Source organism: Pholis gunnellus (genome assembly GCF_910591455.1).
Source record: "Pholis gunnellus genome assembly, chromosome: 14".
Classification (NCBI taxonomy): domain Eukaryota; kingdom Metazoa; phylum Chordata; class Actinopteri; order Perciformes; family Pholidae; genus Pholis; species Pholis gunnellus.
This window is the reverse complement of record NC_136541.1, coordinates 13,617,791-13,639,414: the sequence shown is the minus strand read 5'-3', so window position 1 is coordinate 13,639,414 and position 21,624 is coordinate 13,617,791. Positions and strand designations below refer to the sequence as shown.

At 43.6% G+C, this 21,624-nt stretch overlaps 1 protein-coding gene across 1 annotated transcript in view; it reads left to right on the top strand.

Annotated features, from left to right (window-relative positions):
* Positions 1–21,624, top strand: part of LOC306706344 (ephrin type-A receptor 3-like) — a gene marked incomplete at both ends in the record, with an annotated part of 79,407 nt that overhangs the window by 22,207 nt on the left and 35,576 nt on the right. Inside the window, 3 exons of the mRNA XM_079173378.1 lie at positions 1,049–1,156; positions 1,817–2,168; positions 18,948–19,103. Of these exons, the coding sequence (XP_079029504.1) occupies positions 1,049–1,156; positions 1,817–2,168; positions 18,948–19,103 (616 nt within the window). The remainder of the gene's footprint in view (positions 1–1,048; positions 1,157–1,816; positions 2,169–18,947; positions 19,104–21,624) is intronic.

Sequence of the window (21,624 nt, the reverse complement as noted above, 5' to 3'; positions counted from 1 at the left end):
ATAACACTTCTCTGCATTTTCAATTAAATCTGCCCGATCTCCATATTTTTTCTGATACAATTATGCTGGATTGTTTGCTTTTGCTGCTTCCTTTTACTGCAGCAGAAAATCTAGACACTCGAGATAGCAAAAAAACAACAACAGCATCTAAGTATGAGAAGCAGGAGCAAAGTGATGACATGTATAAATGTACTTTTTGTTCTTAGGCAAGGTTGAACATTTATTGCTTGAGGCCAGTTTCCACAATTATGTATTAAATAAAAATGTATTCAGTGTTGGGGAAGGATTTGTGTCCCCACACTTCACAAAATATTTATGTTATTATCACAACATGGCTTTATACATGTCAATATGTATAGGGCCAGTCAAAAGGTGGTAGTTTGTGTGTTTACTATAATTACTTTGTATGAAATCAATGCTTATTCAGCACATTATACTACATGGCACCGCAGAGCAGCAAAAAAGGCTGATGATTTTTTTTCAGTCTATTCCATCCAACACTCACTAAACACAAACACAGATGGAAGTTCACGTTCATGGCTGATGAATACATAAACAGACAAAAGGAGGGAAAAGAATGACATGAGAGAATAGCTGTCGAATGAACAGACGACGCTCTAGAGGCTTCTTTTGTGGCTCTTCGTATATTTTAACTTCTATTATATATTTTTTTACTGTCCCCTGTTCGCTCATATCAGCCCAATATCACTGCTCCTCTGTATTCATTTCGCTCCACTTTGTCTGCCCCCTGCACCCTCTTCACTCTCATTACATCTCCAGAATGAGTAGCGGAGATAATACGAGACAGTACAGAGCTGCACTTTCATGAAACTGCAGACAGTGTTGCTGACTGGCCATCGAGACAGATGGACTGAGATTTGAAGAGAAGCAGCAGAATAGCTGCAGAGCGATGGGAGCCTTGTTAAAATGTCACACTGGATGGACTTACTTTTATCTATCTCGTTTGATTGCATGTTTTTTCTTCTTCTGTTTTGTCTGTTAAGTTCAATTCCTAGAGTTTGTAAGGTGATGCCTGTTTCTCTTGCAGACATTCAACATGTACTACTACGAGTCCAACAATGCCAACTTGTGGTTCATCAAGGAAAGCCAGTATGTGAAGATCGATACAATTGCTGCAGATGAGAGTTTTACACAGGTATGGAGACACACACACACACACACACACACACACACACTGTGTATACAACATGTAAATATACACGCTAAGGCATGCATTGTGTACACATCCACGACATAAAATAGGGCGTTGCAAAATACACAATAATGCAACAATTAAGTAAATATTTCCATCACTATCACAAAAATAAAAGATCTGATATCTGCCTAATGTCTTGTTTGCCTCTTTTGTCTGATTTTCAATTTCTGTAAAACTTATTTCACTCTCCCATTTCTTTAAAAAGCCCGAAAAAAAGTGACAATGTTTCCCATTGCATCTGTATGCTGGCCATCTCTTCTACAGTGTTTTCTATACTGATTTTAGCATTAAGCTCCATCTGTATGTGGCCATCTGATTCTCTCATAGAAGAGATAAAACATGAGATATTGACCATTTGCCACAGAAATCTAGGTTTGAATGTGTGTTGCATTTCAACTTAATCATCTCAGCCCATCTGCTTGTCAAATTGACAGGGTTTTGAGGACTTCATTATTTCTGCCTTGCATTCCCTGAGTTTCAGGCAGCAGCATTATACTCAAATAAAATGATTACTTTTGGACTGAAAAAAAAAAGCTCTGATTGAAGTTGAATGCTCCCTTTAAAATAAACCAACGCATGTAAAATGTTCTTCGTCCACAGGTGGACGTCGGAGACCGCGTCATGAAGCTGAACACGGAGGTGCGCGACATCAGCAACCTGAGCAAAAAGGGTTTCTATCTGGCCTTCCAGGACCTCGGCGCCTGTATCGCTCTGGTCTCAGTCAGGGTCTTCTACAAGAAGTGTCCCCTCACTGTGCTCAACTTGGCCCAATTCCCCGACACAATAACGGGCGGAGACACGGCGCTGGTGGAGGTCCACGGTTTGTGCGTGAACGCCTCCGAGGAGTTTGAGGCTCCGAAGATGTACTGCAGTGCAGACGGAGGCTGGCTGGTTCCCATCGGGAGGTGTGTGTGCAAACCGGGCTTCGAGGAGAACAAGGACGTCTGCCAGCGTGAGTGGGGCTCTGAGGGCGTGTGTGGGATGCATTTGTAACTCCGCGTGTGTGCGCGTGTATCTCTCTGTATGCACGGGCCCTCATCAAGGTTGGCCTTCTGATATGAAAGCGACTTGAGTGGAGTGACAGCTCAACAGCTTACAAAAGTGCCACAATTTAAATGAAACGCAGCAATCATATCCATTCTGCTCTCACAAGACGTGAATATGTGATGTGTAAATAATAATAGCGGCTATGTGTGTGCCCTTGTGCCGAACGAGTATGTGCAGAAACATTTCAGCACTCTTCTGTGTGTGTGTGTGTGTGTGTGTGTGTGTGTGTGTGTGTGTGTGTGTGTGTCAGCGTGGATGTCATTGCTCCGAGTAACTTCTAAACAGCTTCCAACATTGTGAAGTCAGTTCTTGCTGAGAACAGGTTACTGTAGGAGTTGTTTAAGGCATCTCCTCTTCTTTTTTTATTTTTCAGTGTGTGTCTGTCAGAGCTGAATATCTAATTTTCCCCGCAGAGTATAGGAGCGTGCTATGAGTGTGTGTGTGTGTGTGTGTGTGTGTGTGTGTGTGTGAAAGTGCTTATTGATGTGTGTTTGTGTTGAAGGAGAGGAAAAGGTATGCTTTAGGAGGCAGATTATTGAATCGTAAAACTCCACAGATGCCACGTGCAGTATATGTGTGCATCTGTATGCGTATGCATACTGAGTGTGCAAGCTGCATTAGACTCGCGCCGTCACCTGTCCCCACGGGCTCGCTTCCTCCCCGAAAAAGAAAACAGATTCATAGATATTCATCACTGCAAACCTGGAAAATCGGTGCACATAACGCAATTTCAGTTGTTTTGGAGGAGCAGCAGCCAAGACGCCCAGAAAACTTGGCAGTTGGGCCTTAGAGACAAGTGAGTAGGAACAGAAGCTGTACTCTGGTGCTTGCAGACTGGTAATGTGCACAGATTGTGGCAGACGTCTGGCTGCATCTCAATCGTGAAATGCTGAGCTGCATGTATGTCTTGTAAAAAATGACACGTTGTGGTTATTAAACAGGCGATTTCACTGTCAAACTATTTCACTACCCATCTATGCGATCTACGGTCTATGTCGCAGTCCCCGTACTGAAACGTTATTTAAATTCAGTCTGACCCAGCAGGGCGGTTGACCTCAGTGATCTCCATGACCTCATCAGTCTGCTCCCGAGTCTTATCACTCCGTAGAGAATAAATAGAGCAAGGTCAGCACGTTAAACAAGCTAGCTTTAACTCATTAACCGCATGTGTATGTGTGTTAAGTGAATGTGTGCTGTAGTCGTGCGTTGATTCCCTTTGACAGTCTGAGGTCAGAGGAAATGTATGTGTCCCTCGTCTAAGAAGTTATGGTCAATACAGATGTGCATGCGCGTGTGTCTTTGTATTTTTGGAGGCAAAACAGGTGTCTGCTGTCCGCAACACTGGAGACTAAGCCAGGTCTTTTGTTTCCGTTCATTTCAAGGCATATTTTGTGGCGGAGCAATTATTCTGGAAACAATCAAATAGCATTTTCCAACAGATTTTTATTCCTTCGTGGTGAATTTAAACCTCTCCGCCGCAGGGTTGTCTGCTCCACCTACTCAGTATTAGGAAAAAAAACGTTTTTGTGGGAATCTCGGGCAGGATTTGCATAGCAATGAAATTTCCTCCTCATACAGCAGGAGAATTTGCTGTTCCACGTACGGCAGTCTAACACATCTCATATTTGTTTGCCGCCCGTGAGATAATGCCAAAAAGAACACCTTGGAAAACAGCTTTCTGTTATCCAAACGGCATTGGTGCCGATTGCTGTTTCGCCCGCCAATTGCCTGTATTCTGATACTGTTTCCTTCCCTCGTCAAAATTTCACTTAGCCGGCTAATGTAACTGCATCTGTAATCAGCCTGCTTTTAACATAGACATGGGAGGACAACAACCCTGCGCGTTGCGCTTTAATGTGTCCCTGAGAGAACAAGGGCCAGGCTTTTAAAGAGTCCTCTCGGCGCGCCAAACAAAAGGTTCCTGCCCTGACACAGTCTGTAGGTCTTCCATAGGGACAACACACTCCGCTAATGCATTTAAATCACCCTCTCTCGTTCGCCGTCGCACAAAGAGAGGAATGGGTGAGAGCCGGGGAAAGGACTGGAGGGGCATTTGTAATTATCTTCACCGTGCAGGTGAACAAGCCTTTTCATGGACGCCTCGCATTCCATTTCTCTTGTTCTTTTTGTGTGCGGTTGTTTTCTTTTCTTCTTTTCTTCTTTTTACCTTTTAGCTGCTCTGATGCTCATTTTTTTTCATGTTCTAATTTTCTGTGTGCATCTTCTCGCCTTGTTTTGGTATCTCTAGTCTTGTCCCTGTGTGACACTCCCTCTCTCTCTCCCCCTCTCTCTCTCTCTCTGTCTCTCTGTGTCCCTGTCTCCCCCTCTCTCGGTGTGAGGCGCTAATGGAATCATTACTTGCCTCTCTGTGTTAGACAAACACCAGACACCTCCAATTACAGCCTTTTTTCCTCAATCTCTGGCTCTCTCCCTTCCTCTCTGCTATTTTCGAACCTTGCTCTGGTGTCTGTTTCTATAATGGGACTTTTCTCCTGCTCTCTCTCGCACATGCCCCCCATTTTGCTCCTCAGCCATCCTTTGTGATACTGTCTTCCTTTTTCACCTCACCATTTTTCTTCCTGTCTTCCTCCTCCTCCTCCTCGCAGCCCTCATCTCCTCTGTCTTCACTCGTTAAACATTTATAGATCACGGGTTCATCTTTCTCTTTTTCTATTTTCTCACCCCATGCTTGCTTCTTGTTCCCTAACGTTAGGCGCAAATGTGTGTGTATCTGTTCATGTTGTTACTGTTGGACACATGGAATCGATTAAACCTGGTGAATTGTTTTGTGCTGCTCAGGCGGGCCACTTTTCCTACAGTGCAAACAAGTAGTATCTGACTGTGAAAGAGGAAATAATGCGATTCATGGGAAATATGGTCTAGCAAGCAACAACAAGCCACCGGGGTGTGACGGAAACTACCACGCTTCTTGACAGTGATCATGTGATCATGATATACTGATATTTTTTGGGGATAATCTCATTAAAAATCCCAAACCAAATAAATTCATTCCTCAGTCGGTCCTTTCAAACACAGGTCACAAATATATGACTTCATTTTTCTTAAAGGTTCAGTAATTGGGATGTATTTCTGCAGGATGTACCATTTATTTAAATTTCCTCGGACATTTCCCGAAACAAACTGTAATTTGGTACTGCTTATAGGGGAAATAGAGACAATGTCCTGACTCAGACATGGTAACAGGTCTTTTATCTACATTTGAAGTAAATGTATTTGAAAGAACTGCTTAAATCCCAATGGCTCAAAAAAGTGAAAGTCTCAAAAATACTAAGTATATTAAATACTTGTTTGATTTCTTTTGGGTTTTCTGGCGCTGCTGCTCCATCACATATCACACTCCTCTGCTTTGTCACCAGTGGAGTTACATAACCTCTCTCACACACACTCTTATTCTTTCAACACATACTCTTTCTCCCTCCCTCCCTGCCACATACAGTTGCTCACCCTCGTCTACCCCATGCAGAGGCCTCCGTCAGTGCAGCCCAAGCCCCCCCTGCCTCGTTCGCTCTCTTGCTTTCCTTTCTCTCCGTGTCTCTTAGTCTCTTGTGCATTCTGTCTCTGTTCTCCCTCTCTGTTTCTGTCTGCCACTGTTTCCTCTACCCCCTCCATTTTCACCTCGTACTCCCTTGCCCTCTCCTGCTGTCTCTCTGTCTCACAGCTGGTAGGGAATGTAGTGAATTCTCCCTTCGAACCTCTCCTGCCTTAAGCCCTAGAGGAACATGCTGAAGGGCAGGAGTGTGTATGTGTGTGCAGCTGTGACTAGACTTGTGTTTGAGTGTGTGTGTCCTGTCCTTCTCTGTGTGTCTGACAGCACCAATTACTGCCTCAGATGCCTGAGAGATGGAGGAGACGGAGTGGAGAAGGACAGACACCTGTCACCTCGACACAAGTTCTCTTGCTCTCATCCTCTCTCTCTCTCTCTCTCTCTCTCTCTCTCTCTCTCTCTCTTTTTCTCAGCGGGCAAAAGTAATATAGGTCAGCATGACATGTCTGTCTGTCCGTCGGCAATAACTGTCTGATGGTCTCCTTCTTCCCTTCTTGTTCATATGTCGGTTTGATGCTGCCAAAATGAAGCGAGAACTGAGTTTACAAGAGGAACTTTTCAAAGTCACACCACGCTCGTCATACTGATTCCACTTAGCTCGCCCACTGTGCTTTTCACTTCTCAAATTGGACCAAAACCAAAGTGAAAAATCACAGAGGAACAAATCCAATGTGCGTCCGACCCGGTGTGAATTGGCTCGTCAGCTATGTGTTGATTTGGAATGCTGTGGATGCAGACTAGTGGTGTAGAGGATCACGTTTGATCCGTGATCCGTACGGATCATCCCTCACGGTTCGGCACACATGTGAACCGCGGATTAATTACTTAACTATCACAGTGTGAAATAAAGTTTTACTGATGATCGTTACCCGCCAATATTCAGTCAAATAAGCAGTCAGGACATCGGCATTTAAGTTTTATATTCGCCAATCTCTGATAATGTTACATCGTAAACAACCAATTTGTGTTGAAATTTAACGAAGGAGAGCTAGTAAAAGTCACTAATGGCTGACAAACGAGGGTTCCGCTCAGTTACATTATGATGCGTTCAGGCTCTATCCAGTGAAAATGAGTATTGGGCGAAGTTAATTCATAACGTTGTCAACATCATTAAAACTACTAAGTAAGATTTGCTTTAATCAATGAAAATACAATCTTTTATTTCCTAAACATCTGAGTTCTGTGCCTTTTATGAAAAAACACCAAATTACTTTAACAAAGTAAAAGTATAACATGTTGAATTTTTGATGGTTTACTGACTTCAGAGTGGTTGAAATAATTTTTGGGACTGTGGCAAAAAAGCATGTATGTATGATCTGTTGCACCACTAATGCAGAAACAACAGGTTTCTGGACTGAAAAAGAAAAGAAGGTTGATATTAATAGTTCAACATTTGTTGATAAATACGCTTCATTGTGCCATTTTTGTGGTAGTTGCAAAGTATATTTTCACAGTCTCACAGTATCTTTTTACTTAAGAATTCTTATTTGTATCTATTATGGTTAATTAGATGATAATGAAGGGGTGAGACGGGGTGTACTTAAGCATGTACTGTAGGAGATTTGTGTAGAACAGGGCATCAGTGCAGTCTTTGAGTTCGAGTCAGGAATTTTGCCTGTTTTTTTGTCTGTTAAAAGTAAAAATATATCAGGCGATATGGACACGACAGTAGTAGAATGAGTTTGACACCCCTGGCTTAGCATAAAGACTGGAAACAGGGAAACCGCTATCCTGGCTCTATCCAACGATAGCAAAGCCCGCCTATCCAGCTCCTGTAAAGCTAACCAATTAACACGTTGTATCTCGTAACCTGCTCAACAATCGTTGCAGTGTAACGGAGAGTTATGTGCGGGAATATTTCTTGGTCGAGCGCAGTGACTTCCTGAAGTCTTGTCATCACAGTAAGGTCGGCAGGTTTGGCATCACGTGGGTCTGTACAGAGATCAAAACCAAAATCGACATGTGCTCACCAACTGTATCCGGTAACGTCCTGCAAGAGACGCTGCATAGAAGTGTCGACCAGATGATTAAACAGCACAATGTTGAACTATTCCTTCACGGTAGAGTCATGTAAACGATTAAAAACACCACACTGCTTTAGCACTGACACATTCTCAACCCTATTTGACCACGGCTATGAGATCATAGCTTTTGGGGGGAATAACTAAGTCCTGCACAATGTCATTTTCAGGGGGAGAAAAAAAACCTGTAGTTTTGTAGCGAGACGACTTACATTCTTTACGGATAAGAAAAAGTCATATGATACATGTGCTTTAAGGGCTCAATCAAGATATGCACTCATGCATATAATAAAAGAAAGACCATGACCATGCACACACACACACACACACACACACACACACACACACACACACACACACACACACATATACACAATGGACTTTTACATTTTATATCTCATAAGAGGATTGCAGTCTGTGTTCATAATGAAAGGTTTGAGCAGGGAACAGATGTAGGAAAAGCCTAATCTTTGCACCTGTGAAAGAGATTGAACTCACTTACAGAGGGCCGTGGAGGTGAGTGTGTGTTGAAAGCTCAGTAGGGACTCTGATTTTCTTTATAGCCTCTCCAACACGGAGCTTGATCTTTTCCTCTATCCGAACAGAAGTGTGCGCGCGTGTGTGTGTGTAGGTGTGAGCGCGCGCGCAAATATGTGTGTGTGATGTGGACAGTCGAGGCGGTCGGTAAAGTAAGCATTTTTATGTTGATCACATACAGACTTTTGAAGGTCAAGCGCTCCCTCCTGCATGTAGTATGTTCACACACCTCTACACACACACACACACACACACACAGCTCTCTCATTTCTTTGCTCTTCTCTTGGTGGCAGCTCAGGGAGCTTGAGAGCAGAAAGGTGTGGGTAGGATGGGAGTGGGCGGCTAACAGAAGGATTTAGACAGCAAGTCAAGAGATTTTTGTGTGTAAACAGTCAAAATAACGTGTGTATGCAGTGTGTGTGTGTGTGTGTACACCGCTGCAGGCATTAGGGCATTAAGCTGTAGAAGTGTCAGACAGCGGGGTGTTATTACTAGCCAGATGTTCTTAAAGGACAAATGGATATATGGGCCAAGTAAAGGCCAGTCATGAGTCCTTCTACCGGTCCGTGGGAGTGTGTGTCTTCCTGCTGCTCGTCCGTCAGCCTGCCTTCACTTTTATTACATTACGCCTTTATCTCTTCTCTCCCACATGTCCCTCCCAAACTCCATCCCTTCCCCCCCATCCCTCTTTCTCATCTCCTCTCTTTTGTGTTAGAATAAATGACAAAATCACAAAGGCTTAGGCGCTCGCTATATCCTCTACGTACCATAGTCCCCGTCTACATACCCACACAGCGCTGACCCAGATAATGTCTATTCACACAGTTCCTCCCAGCACAGCTCCTTTTTTCGCCATGGCGGATCTCTTGCCAGACATGAGCTGAGTTGCCAATAGCCACCTTAGCACCGGGACGCATTTGCCCCGCTGGAGCGTTAGCCACATCGAAACCCGAGGACATCAAGGTGGCTTTTGCGAGACAGGACCTCGTAAAGCTCAGCTGAGTTGAGGGTTGAACTCTGTGAACAAAGCCTCAGAGACAAAGGAGGAAAAGCAGGCCAAGGACTGAGAAACGGTTAACGCGCGTTTCAACTCCTCATGTCCTTATATAGCACTATTCCCAAAAGACGGAGGCAGAGAGAGAAGTGTAGACGGGAGAGCATGTCTCCATTGGGTACAGTTGCCATTAATTGGATGCGTTCCATTAGCTGTTGAGTTCCAGTTAGGGATAAACATGTGTGCACTCATGGGAAAGTTCATCATTTTCACATTTCTATAGTGTTAAATCAGTGTTGAGTCTGCTCCAGTTAAGATCTAAAGGTTTCGAGAAAGGTGCATGTGTGAGCGAGAGAACGCAGAGGAGGCATGCAGGCAGCCAGCGGGTCTGCTCAACAGGAAACACAGGAACAGGAAGACAGCCATTGACCCCTTCCCCTTATTCCCTCCCTCCCTCCCTCCCTCTCTTTCTAGTTTATGGATGGCTTCCAGATGTACGATCAGCCCGTCAGACTGATTGGGCCTGGGTAGCACAGGCGTTATTGCTCCAAACACAAAGTACAGATGTAACCACGGTCAAAGTCCAATGTGTTGCTGCGTTCGCATGTAGTGCAGCTGCACTATTATTTTACAGCCAAGACGAACCATTCGGAAAAATTTAAACAGCCTCGAGTTTTCAGCTCAAGTGTTGGCCAGAACGGAGAGCAGTTACTCAAGACCCGATGACAGATCTGACAGATTATGTTTCATTTTTAAATACGCCCATTTAGTCCAGCTGCTGCAGTATTAAAGGTGGCTGCAGGCTTGAGCTGACACCTAGTGTGCTAAATACACCTGCAAGCTAGAGTCTTCTGTTCCTCTGTCAGTTACAACTAAATGCATTTCAAAAATGTGTATGTTTTAGGAAATAATGCACACATGTAACACACCTCAGGCAAACATATAACCTCAGCTTTGATCATTTTTAAATAAAGCTAAACGTAAACGAGTCCAGAAATAGCAGCACAAATCCTGATGTTTACGTCAAACACTACAATCTGTTCTCTCAAATTGCCACTCTGTTTCATCCAGCGCTATGTTGAAAGGGCATCATTGAGGTCTGTGAGTATCATTACCTTTCAAGGCTGCTTCATAAACCAGATCTGCCTATAGACCTAATTATTTTGCCAATATTTATGTTTTAGATGAGAAGCTCTTGCTGCCCTGATCTGTGGAGATTTTGCTATTGAGAGCACAAAAGGAACACGTAACAGCAATTTTTCTAAAAGGGGATTCTTTTGTATGCGACACCCTTGACTTCCTGCAGGATGCTGAATGGGCTCTGTGGTGTCAAGGAGGTGGGTAAGGGGGCAGTATTGTGTATGGAGTGCTTCATTTATACCATTAAGGTAATACTGGGAGGTGGAAGATGGCACTCAGGGTCACAAAAATCCATAAATAGATTAATTCACAGAGAGGTTTACTCAGCAATCATAGGCTGTTTATAAGAAGAGGAGGTAGACTTTTTTTTTGCCGCCATCTTGGTTTTGTCCGTCGCGGAGCAAAACCAGCAAGTCAGCGATTCAAAGTGTCTCTTTCTGGGCATTTCCTGTGCTTTTGCGTTTTTTTTAAAAATATGACGTCTCTGTGATCTTCTCCCGCGAATGGGAAGAAAAGATACAAGTTCAGATTTTCCCCTGTCATTGTGCTGAGAGTGCGGCTGAAGCAGTCGACCAGAGCCCACCCACAGATTAAAGACAGCTAGAATATGGCCTCCCACTTGATAGGTACATCTGCATGAAAGTGTGTGTGTAAGTATGTGTGTGTGTGTGTGTGTGTGTGTGTGACTGACATAGAGGAAAAGGCACGGGGCTCTTCTTTCCTCCTCCGCCTGAGAGAATGAATTATTGAGAGTGATGAACTGAAAATAACGCGGGTGAGGAAAGGATGTGCACAGCTCCTCCTACACACACTGCCGGTCACGGGGACGGCCGATGTGGGCACGTTTACTGCCGTGGTGCCTGGGGAGAGAAAACGTGTGTGCTTATAGTGAAGGTTTAAATCTGTGTATTTTAAGCTTTGTGTGTGTGTGTGTTTTGTTTTTACGTGTTTACTGGTCTGCCTGGCTGTGTTTAAAAGGGAAAGGTGAATCTTTGTTTTCCTCCGGCCTGTTATCTTGATAGCAAAACAGACAGACAGAAGAATAAGTTATTCAGACTGTGAACCAAACTCCCAACAGACTCCTTCTATAGACCTGTCATGCTCTCTCTCTCTTCTTCTTCTTCTTCTTCTCTTTCTCACTCTGTCTTTCTGTCCCTCGTCAATGATCCCACTCACACAGAAACACACCTGGTATCTATTTAATCTGTTTTTACACTGCAGGATAATCACCCCAGCTCAAAATTAGTGAGCCATCAGATGGGGTTACCACTAGAAAAGTGTGTGTGTAGATGTGTGTTTGCTTTAATTGAACTGAAATTGAGCTCGCTCTCTTTCCCATTTTTTTCTTTTTGGAGGGGTTTGTGTATGTGTGTGCGTGTGCCTGTCAGCGAGAGAGTAAATATTTGTGCAGGAGCTCTGGAGAAGGTCAGGGTCAACGTATGACAGACAGCCCACTGGGAAATAAGACACACAGAGGCAAAAGCAGACTCACACACACACACACACACACACACACACACACACACACATGCACACATACATACATACACAAACAGGGAGAATAAAGTAGAGATGGCCAGAAAGGACAGAGGCAGAAAAATAGAAATAGACAGACAGGAGGCCAAACAGGGAGATGAATGGAGGGAGAGCGGAACAGAGAAAGACAGTGATGAACAGAATGAGGAAGAGGGAGAGCTTCATCCCGTAGTTCCCCTTGGCCGCTCTCAGTAATTGGCTGGTGTCCAGAGGACAGACAGTAGATCAGAACGAAGCCTGAGTGTACTCATGTGCTTCATGTACTGGCCATCACAAACCATTCATATCCGGTCTGACCCTGTGCGTGTGTGTGTGTGTGAATCAGAGAGGCCTATGTCTACTGTCTGGATAGGGCTCATATCTCATGCCCGCTCTGCGACCATGTGATCCTGCCTCGTCTCCCCATAACAAAAGTCTGGCAAAAGTAATTGCTGCTATACAACACGGTACTTGCTTTTGGAATACAGTTTTTAAGACATTTTCCCATTTCTTGTCTCTTTCTGTGACGACTTGTGGTTGAATTGGGTTAATAGGTGTTAATACGGTGAACTAGTCCCACTCGCACTACTCCTGTTTGAGTAGATAAAAGACTTGGTCTGTGTTTCTACCAGTTGATCATTTCCTGACACACCACACGCACAAAATAATATAATTATTACAGCACAGTTATTGAAATTCTTCTGATTAAAATGCATGGGACACTTTTCTGTCAGCCAATCCAAACATCTACCCGTATAAATCCACACACACCACAGGATCTAAAATAAATATATTCACTCATAAATCGTCTGGAACGCTATTTTTAACTCCCGTTCTATGTTTGGATTTTTTTCTCTCCATGACATCAAAAGGCTGTCTGTACACATTTTAACTATACATTTTTATGACATAATTTACTCTCATTATACAGTTAAATGCCTTTCTTTTTTTCCTTACCTGATATAAATGCATTTTACAGAGCCCTTTCCTTCCTGTCAGTAATACAATTCAGATGGGGAAATGTGAAATTTCTACATTTCTGGCCTAAAACATAAACAAACATAACAATGTTTAGTTTCAAATACTGGGCTCACTTGTAAAGTTAGTTCAGCTGGGTTTACCTTCCTCTGTGACTCGGTATGGAGGCAGGGAAGTGCTGCAGGGAGGAAAAGCCAAGTTCAAACACTAAAATGTGCAAATGTCCACAGCAGTTAGTCTTCCATTATAAACGTAATGCTGTGCAAACCTATATAGACACACAAACAGGTAAGCAGCTCTGTAATGCAAATGATGTTTTTTACAGCTGATAAATTGACAGTTTCTACTTGAGATGACCTGATAATAACAGCAATTACTGTTCATTTCTAATGCCCATAGGTAAAGTATTTTATAGTTTTCAAAATAAATGTGTGAATGTTCATTACATGTTTTATCAAGCTCTTCTAAAAAAGCAAAAAAATATTTTGACTTGTCTTTAGAGCTCTCATTTTAAGACTGCTGATGATATTATGATGTCTCTTAGTGTTACACAAAATAATCCCTGGTTCAATGTTTATGTGTATGTTGTCAGCGGTGTTGTGGATTGTCGTGTCAGTAATCTATGGTGAGATTTTTCAGTGAGACGTCAGATATGACTAAACTGAACTCACTGTTGTTACAACATTTCTGATGTGGTGATGACGCCACTTACAGAAATATGCCCCACAACAAAAACAAAACCTAAAGGCAACGGGAGGCTGTAATGTGGTTGAGTGTAATTGTTCACACACGGTCAACGTGAGGTAATTAGCAAGCAGAACAGAATTACTGACGGAATATGTTTTTTGTGTGTGTGTGTGTGTGTGTGTGTGTGTGTGTGTGTGTTTCATAGGGTTAGTAGTTACGGTGAATATTATGGAGTTAAAGGTTGTTATGAACTCCGATTATGGATTAGAGGTTCACAGCAGGGGGCTGGACACTGATGCTGACATCTCTATTCCACACAAACCTCATTACCACACACACACTTATGTACTTTGCACTGCTCTCTACTCTATAAACAGACTCACATACTACATACAAACACACACACGGCCACACTTATTCAGCACATCTTTTTTTGCAGCTTTTAAAAGGAGCAGTAAGCGTATAACGGTTTCTTTGAACCTGAATGTGTTTTTTTCACACAGAAAAAGGTGCAACGTCATTTCTAACTTTGTTTAGCATGAAAACATGTCAATTTGACCGCAAGCATGTTTCACGGGAATGAACACGAGCACAAAACACACACAAACACACATAGAGATGTGACCCCGGTGGCACTAAAGGATGTCAGATTCAATCTCGTCAGATTTCTCCACTGACGCTTGATGTATCAATTTTTAAGTAGCTGGTCTCAACTACCGCCTGGGTAGCCAACACACACACACACACACACACACACACACACACACACACACACACACACACACACACACACACACACACACAGGCCGATCTGTGCCCCAGGAGCTGTGGCACTCGAGGGGTACTAGAAGGGTTCCATCTTGAAAGCCTGTTGCCATGGTGACCATTATGGAGCTCATCTCCCATGGGCCAGCAAGCTTTACACTGGCCCACGGGAGATGAACCACCAACTATCCCTCTTGATAGCACACACACACACACACACACACACACACACACACACGTTATACCCCCCAGGTTTCTCCTCTCTCTGCCCTTTATGGAAAAGCCGGCGAGGAGCCAATGTTTGACTTGCCCCAAGTGCGACAGAAAGCAAGAGAGCGGAGCAATTAACAGTTAAACTAGAAACATTTGAAAGGGAAGTGGAGGCGAGGAAATGCTTCCAACTAGACAAGAGGCAGTGTTTGTTTCAGGAAAGTGCAGCTGATGTGATTTTGCTCGAATGTAATTAGACTTTTGTGACTTTTCCTACAAGATATCGTGTTTGTGTTTCTGTGCACTCGAGTGTGAATCTGTGCAGGCCCTTTCCAACACGAACGCAATACATTTCCCACCCATACACCTTATTTTAGCACGGTGTAACTATTAACACATAAACGCAGCTAAAGTCTTCTGATGCCAGGAAGAGTTTCTCACAGCACTGACTGAAGCATAACATACTCTTCCTCAGTATTCTACTCTCTATTTTTAACAATAGTGTATTAAACACTGAGCTCTGTGTGTGTGTGTGTGTGTGTGTGTGTTTGTAGGACACTTACCCTCCCAGTGCAGTTTATTTTGGCTTCCTTCTCTGTGGAGACTTGTTCTAATGTATAGATCACATTCTTTTTTATTTTATTTGAGTTATTTAGATGATTTATTCTTTTAAGTTCAGCCAAGCATTCACAGGCTCCAGCTTCTGGCTTGTGAGGATTTACTGCTATATTCTTGGCTCTAAGCATTTCTAAATACGTTTGGGTTTTGAAGTGTTGGTCAAATAAAACAGTATTAGGTGATTTGTCTTTCTTTTCTTGGCCTTTTGGCAGCTGTTGGTTCTAGTCGAATGCAAGTCAAATATTTACTTTCCTTTGACCTCTGATTTGCTCTCCACCGCCTGCTGAGGCAAACATTTGTCTATTTAGCTGCTAAATGCCCCGCTATGTTCAGCAGCTCGCCGCTCAGTCCGTCTGTCTGCTGTTGGTGCTGGGCAGGTAGAGTGCAGGCTGTTTTATTAACCATTTAGCTGAAAACAACTGCCTGCTGCAGCTGGATACATCGTTGATGTGTGTTGAAAGTAAACCAAAACTGCAAGTTCGAGAGCCATAAATCCAAACAATGAGTTAAAAGACGCTAAGAAGATCTGTAGAACTGAGGGGAACCACAGAGTTGGACGATAATTCTCGAGGGTTCATCCCTATTGTACGAAACCCATTTATATTACCCATTGTTAAAATAAATATATCGGAGATTTTTAAAGACGTATCCCTGTGGTTCGGGAAACTGTAATAGGCTTATTTAACTAGTTTCGAGCATTTTACGATAAATATAACAAACAAAGAGTTGCAGCACTAAAAAGAGAAAAATAGAATAGAATGGGTTAAAATAAAACTCAATCAGCTCATACTGTGTTGTGTTCTCCCAAAGGAAACAGTTGGGCTGTTCCCTTCTCAATCAGCGCGTGGTGACTGAGGGTGGGTCTTGAGTAGCAGTACTATATCATATCTAAGAGCTATCGATTGGCATAAATACACTAAGTCTCTCTGGTGACCGGATGAATATTTAATAAGACACTGGATCTGAGGCCACTCTTTGTCTTTAGAAGAAACACAACACACATGCACACACAGCCTAGATACTGTACAGCATTGTCAACTGTTACTTTCAGGATTATGCAAATTTGGAGTTAGCTCATAGTTCTACAACATAGTTTTTGTCACTAAACTTTTTCTTGCGCTTCTGTGTGTCTGCTTCGTGTGTGAGTGTGTGTTTATGAGAGCACTGTCTCACTGCCTCAGCCTCCTTGTCCCTTTTTTCATATCTGTGGTAAATCATTAATCATAAGGGAACCAAGTCAAGTAACACATTTCCCATGGGGCGCACACAGGGAGTAGCTTGAGAAAAAAAGAGCCAAGAAAAGTGGGAGAGAGGGGAAATGGGGACTGTGAGAGAGAGAGAGAGAGAGAGAGAGAGAGAGAGAGATAAAAAAAAGGAGTGAGAACGAGGTGGAAAAGCAGAGCAGAAAACAGAAGGAAGGAGAAGGAAGCTCCACTGGAGGCAGCCAAGTCGCCATTCTTGCAGAAAGTTTCTGATCAGGCAGCTGTTCGGACGCCAGGCCTGGCATGGGGGCGCCCTGTCTGTCCTCTAGCGCCCGGGTCCTTTTGTGCCTCTGTGGCTGGCCAGCGCCCGGAGCCAGGACTCTCCGGATGAAACTCCCCGGAGAAAAGCTGCTTTTCCACCCTGCTCCAACAGCCCAGCCAACAGGAACACACACACACACACACACACACTAGCACAGCAAATATAGGCACCCATTACCTTGGAAGCTGACAGGAAGGAGGAAAGAGAGCAGAAACCCTTTGAGAATTATCACTCCCTTTCCATTCCTTTCGTTCTTTCTTTCTCTCTCTCTCTCTCTCTCTCTCTCTCTCTTGCACCTACACACACACAAACACACACACACACACACATCTCTTTTCCAGTGTTCTTTCAGGTCTTTTGGGGATTGTGCTAGTGGACTTTGCTCCCCTATGATGAATGATTTGCCTAAAAATACTGTCTGCATGCGAGCAAACGCGCACAATGTCCAGGTGGAAGAACTTACCTCCACAGTGAGAAAACGCACTACTTTTCGGCCACTTTTCCATTGCTCTACGCAGCAGGTTAACCACGCCGTAGAACTTAAAGCGTGTGTACCTGTGATCATGTGTGTGTGTGTGTGTGTGTGTGTGTGTGTGTGTGTGTGTGTGTGTGTGTGTGTGTGTGTGTGTGTGTGTGTGTGTGTTATAATTTACAGCCTTTCTGGGACGAGTGACGTGTAGCTTGATTAAATCCATGACCTTCACCACCGGCACAAGCAATCAGCTGCGAGCACACACAATCACGCACACGCCGCATACTTAACACCTTCTTGCACACAAGCATTCAGCACACGAACATGCAATCAGCACCTGGCGGATTCTGTCGCATCATTGATCCAACCTATTCACACACACACACACACACACACATACATACACACAAGGCATCTATGGAATTGCATTTGAGACACCCTCATTTTTCTTACACAAGGTTTTGTACACTGTCGTACTATTTACCGCCGCAGCAGAAAGGGCTTGCGGAGATGGGAATATCAGGCCTATGAATGTATAAATAAATACATGTGTAATCTATATTCAGATTACCAAAGGGAAAGTCAGGAATTCCATTTTACTGCCTTGGATGCAAAAGGGAAATCATTCAAGTCCCCAATCTGTTTCAGCGGACGGCTCCTGTTGAGCGGAAGCACGGTTTTCCCTCCACAGTTTTATGACTCCACATAATGAGTAATATGCAGCCACTGAAACAGCCGTAGCAATAGTAATATTATGTTATTGTGACTATTGCTGTGACTGCGGCTGTGTATTTTTGTTCCCCCGGTTGCCTGAAGATCTAAAGCTTATATAACAGGGATGACAGTTGCTGTGCTGTTGCACTGTGTTATTGTACTGTACGGCCCCGTGGTTATACAGGCCTTCAGCCTGATGTGGAAGGATCTCACGTCGACCTAATGTCACAATATATTAAATCAAACTTTGTTTTCTTTTGCTTTGCAAAGGGTGCTGCACGGCACATCGTGTGACCTATCGGTATATGTAGTACATTTATGGTCGCATAACTCCTCATGCCGTATAATGTTTTTGTACATGTTCTACTTTTTTTTGGAGTATCTGCTTTCCCTCGTACTCTACTATTGTGCAAAGTTGGTTTTATTCTTCCGGCATCATTTCATTAGTTGTGATAACATTGTACTCACCAAGCTGAGATCTGGGAAAAGTCGGACTGGGCAAGAACGATTTAGCTAGATTATTATTATTCAAACCACTTTATTTGGAGGAAAAACTGAAACTGAATGCACCTGAAAGCACATTGATGTTTAAAACTGGCAGTTTCGGAAATAATTTCACCATTTGCCTTCTTCAAATTGAACATGGCTACAGGTTTGTTTAAAAACCTCTATGATCCTCTGACTGCATATTTGCGGCGTCATGATTACTTTTTAGCAATGTTGCTGTGTTCACACAGCTCAGCAATTACTTCTGTGAGTATAATATTATAGTGACTGACAGAATCGATTTACAAAAATATGATATAAGTAAACTGGATTCATCCTATAAAAGCATTTCTGGCACAACTTTTCGGACTTCACCGGTCCATGAAAAAGGGAAAATGTATAAAAGTGTCAAAACAGCGCAGCCTCTAACCCTGTGTTCATCTGTCTCCTCACTCCAGCGTGCAGACCTGGTACCTACAAAGCTTCAGCCACGGATGCCTACTGCACCAAATGTCCTCCTCACAGCTCGTCCTCGCAGCAACAGGCTGTCGAGTGCGTTTGCGAGAAAGGGTTCTATCGTGCCGAGACGGACCCACGCTCCATGGCCTGCACACGTGAGTGATACAAACGCTGGCAATAACGCAAACGCACACGGAAGCTAATTTCATACCAAGTTTTACATTCAGTGCTTTCACTGTAGTCAAATATTTGCATTTAGCTGTGTACATATTTCATGTTATAAAATGGCATTAAGTAACAATGATTGGCTTACATTTCATTTAATTAGTTTGCAATGTATTCCTCTAAACATTGGCATTGCATGGCTGCTTTCCATTTATATCTATAATCCCTCCATGCATTTTCCTCCTACTCAGCTGCTATTGTTTTAGACAACACTAGAGATACTTACATAACACACACACGCACACACACACACACACACACACACACACACATCCATGTCTATTAGCTGTGTGGTTACGGACCACAGTTTTCTCATATGAGAACACTGGTATGGGTAATACTCTGATATAAATCTGATGATGTTTCTTATTCTTTGTCTGTCTCACATGCGCACACCCACACACACACCCACACACATACACACACGCACACACACACAGATACACAAAAATCCCAGAGCCAGGGGGATCGGACCAAATCCTCATGAGCAGTGACAGAGGAGAATAGAAAGGATGAGGAGGGAAGATTGAGCGAAAGAGAGAGCCAGAGAGGGATGGATTGAGCTGGACGGAGGGATGTGGGGGTGGGAAAGGACAGTGACATACTAGATAAATATGGAGAAACACGTGCACACTTGTGCGCACACACACACACACACACACACACACACACACAAACCCATTATCAGGTTACGGTAGATTACACTCATTAATCGTTGTAGCAGGTGAGATGTGTGACGGTTGGTGTTATCAGCTGGAAATGAGTAACGGTTAGTTCAAATATGTACGGGCACACACAGATACATGCCCGGCCGTGAAGAGGATGGAGAGGGGGACAATGAGAAAATAAGGAGAAAAGGTGATGAAAGAATTAGTCATGGAGCAACATGGAGAGGGACACTTAAGGCACAGGCAAAGAATAGAACAGCGGGGGAAATGGTGGACTATCAGAGGCTTATAATTTAAATGTCATAAAAGGCTGATCATGAGATGATGGACACTTAAGTGTGGCCCAGGGAAGAGGGGGGGGGTGGAGAAAAGAAAAAGACAGAATTAACAGGATCAGTCAGCACACCCTTTCAGGATATTTATGACCATCAGCCTCAATTATCCATAGCATGGCCTCCTTCCTCCCCCCCCCCGCCGAGCTCTAAACCCCATCCCTCCTCATTTCTGAGAGGCTCTCCACTGGGAAGGCTAATCAGGAAAGTCCCAGGCTCTGCCGGCGGCCCCCTGGGGCTCACTGCTCGGCAAGGACCTGATGAGATGTCAGGCTAAACGGTCATCTACTCACAAATGTCCATACGGTTGACATACCTGCACCGTGCTGTGCAGTGAGCAACCATGATCGGTGGTTCCCACACAAAATGGAACGGCTTACCTTGACGCTGAGTCGGAGATTTGTGGTTCGCTCAAAAATGTCCTTCCTGACAATATTCAAAACTGATCTGCCAAGGAGAAAGCACAGAGAAGGCCCAAATGTTAATCCACTATATTGTTGCACAAGGAGTTACAAGTTGGATGCAAACTTTGGTGAGCACGTCCTGCATCTGCTTCCCGATAAGGCTGGGTTCAGACACAACGTTGACATAGCGAGGTTGAGGGCTCCAGCAGAAAACAGACACATGGTCGGTACCTGAAGCAACAAGCCCGTGCATGCAGGCCCTCCGCAGTATAGATGGAGTACCTTATACAGAGCCGGTGGTTTGGTGTACGAGCACCATACAAGTTAGGTATCCACTGTCCAACACAACACGTTTTTGTGGCCCTTAACAGAATTTCTTTGAATTCAATCTCACATTTTTTTTAATCCTCATATTCGATACAGGAAAGTCAAATTTCTATCTACATGGGAGTGCGAACAATAAAATTAAACATATGCGGTCACATCCACGAGAAGTTGACCTCTCAGGTTTATTTTGAGTTATTTATGTTAAAACACCTGGATGCTGCTTCAATTGCGACAAAACCATTTGAAATATTATTCACACACATCTACATTGAATTTGTCAACATTAACACGCTCCATCTAAAGATGTGTCACTGCCTCTTTGAATATGATTACTGACACACTTTTCGGATCCTGACTGTGTGATACACCAATCATTTCAGCCGACGTTCAGAGTAAAATTAACTGCTCTAAATCATAAAATGTACCTGACTCATGAGAAAATTATTCCAGGCACTCTCCATAGATCATCGTCCACTCGCTATTGATTGTCTGCAGTGCAGCCCTGAAGAGTATCAGTGAACTTCACATGGTTAAACCCTCCCCGCGGTCGAGCACCAAGTATTTAACATCATGTGAATTCTCTTTAAAGATGGATTTAAACTTCGGAAGTGTAATAAGTTCTCATACCGTCCCATTTACAATCAGCCAAGGCCTCTTAATCACCGTACGTTCCATAGCTATTCATTAATAAAGCGCTTAGTGTCCACCCTCTGGCAGGAG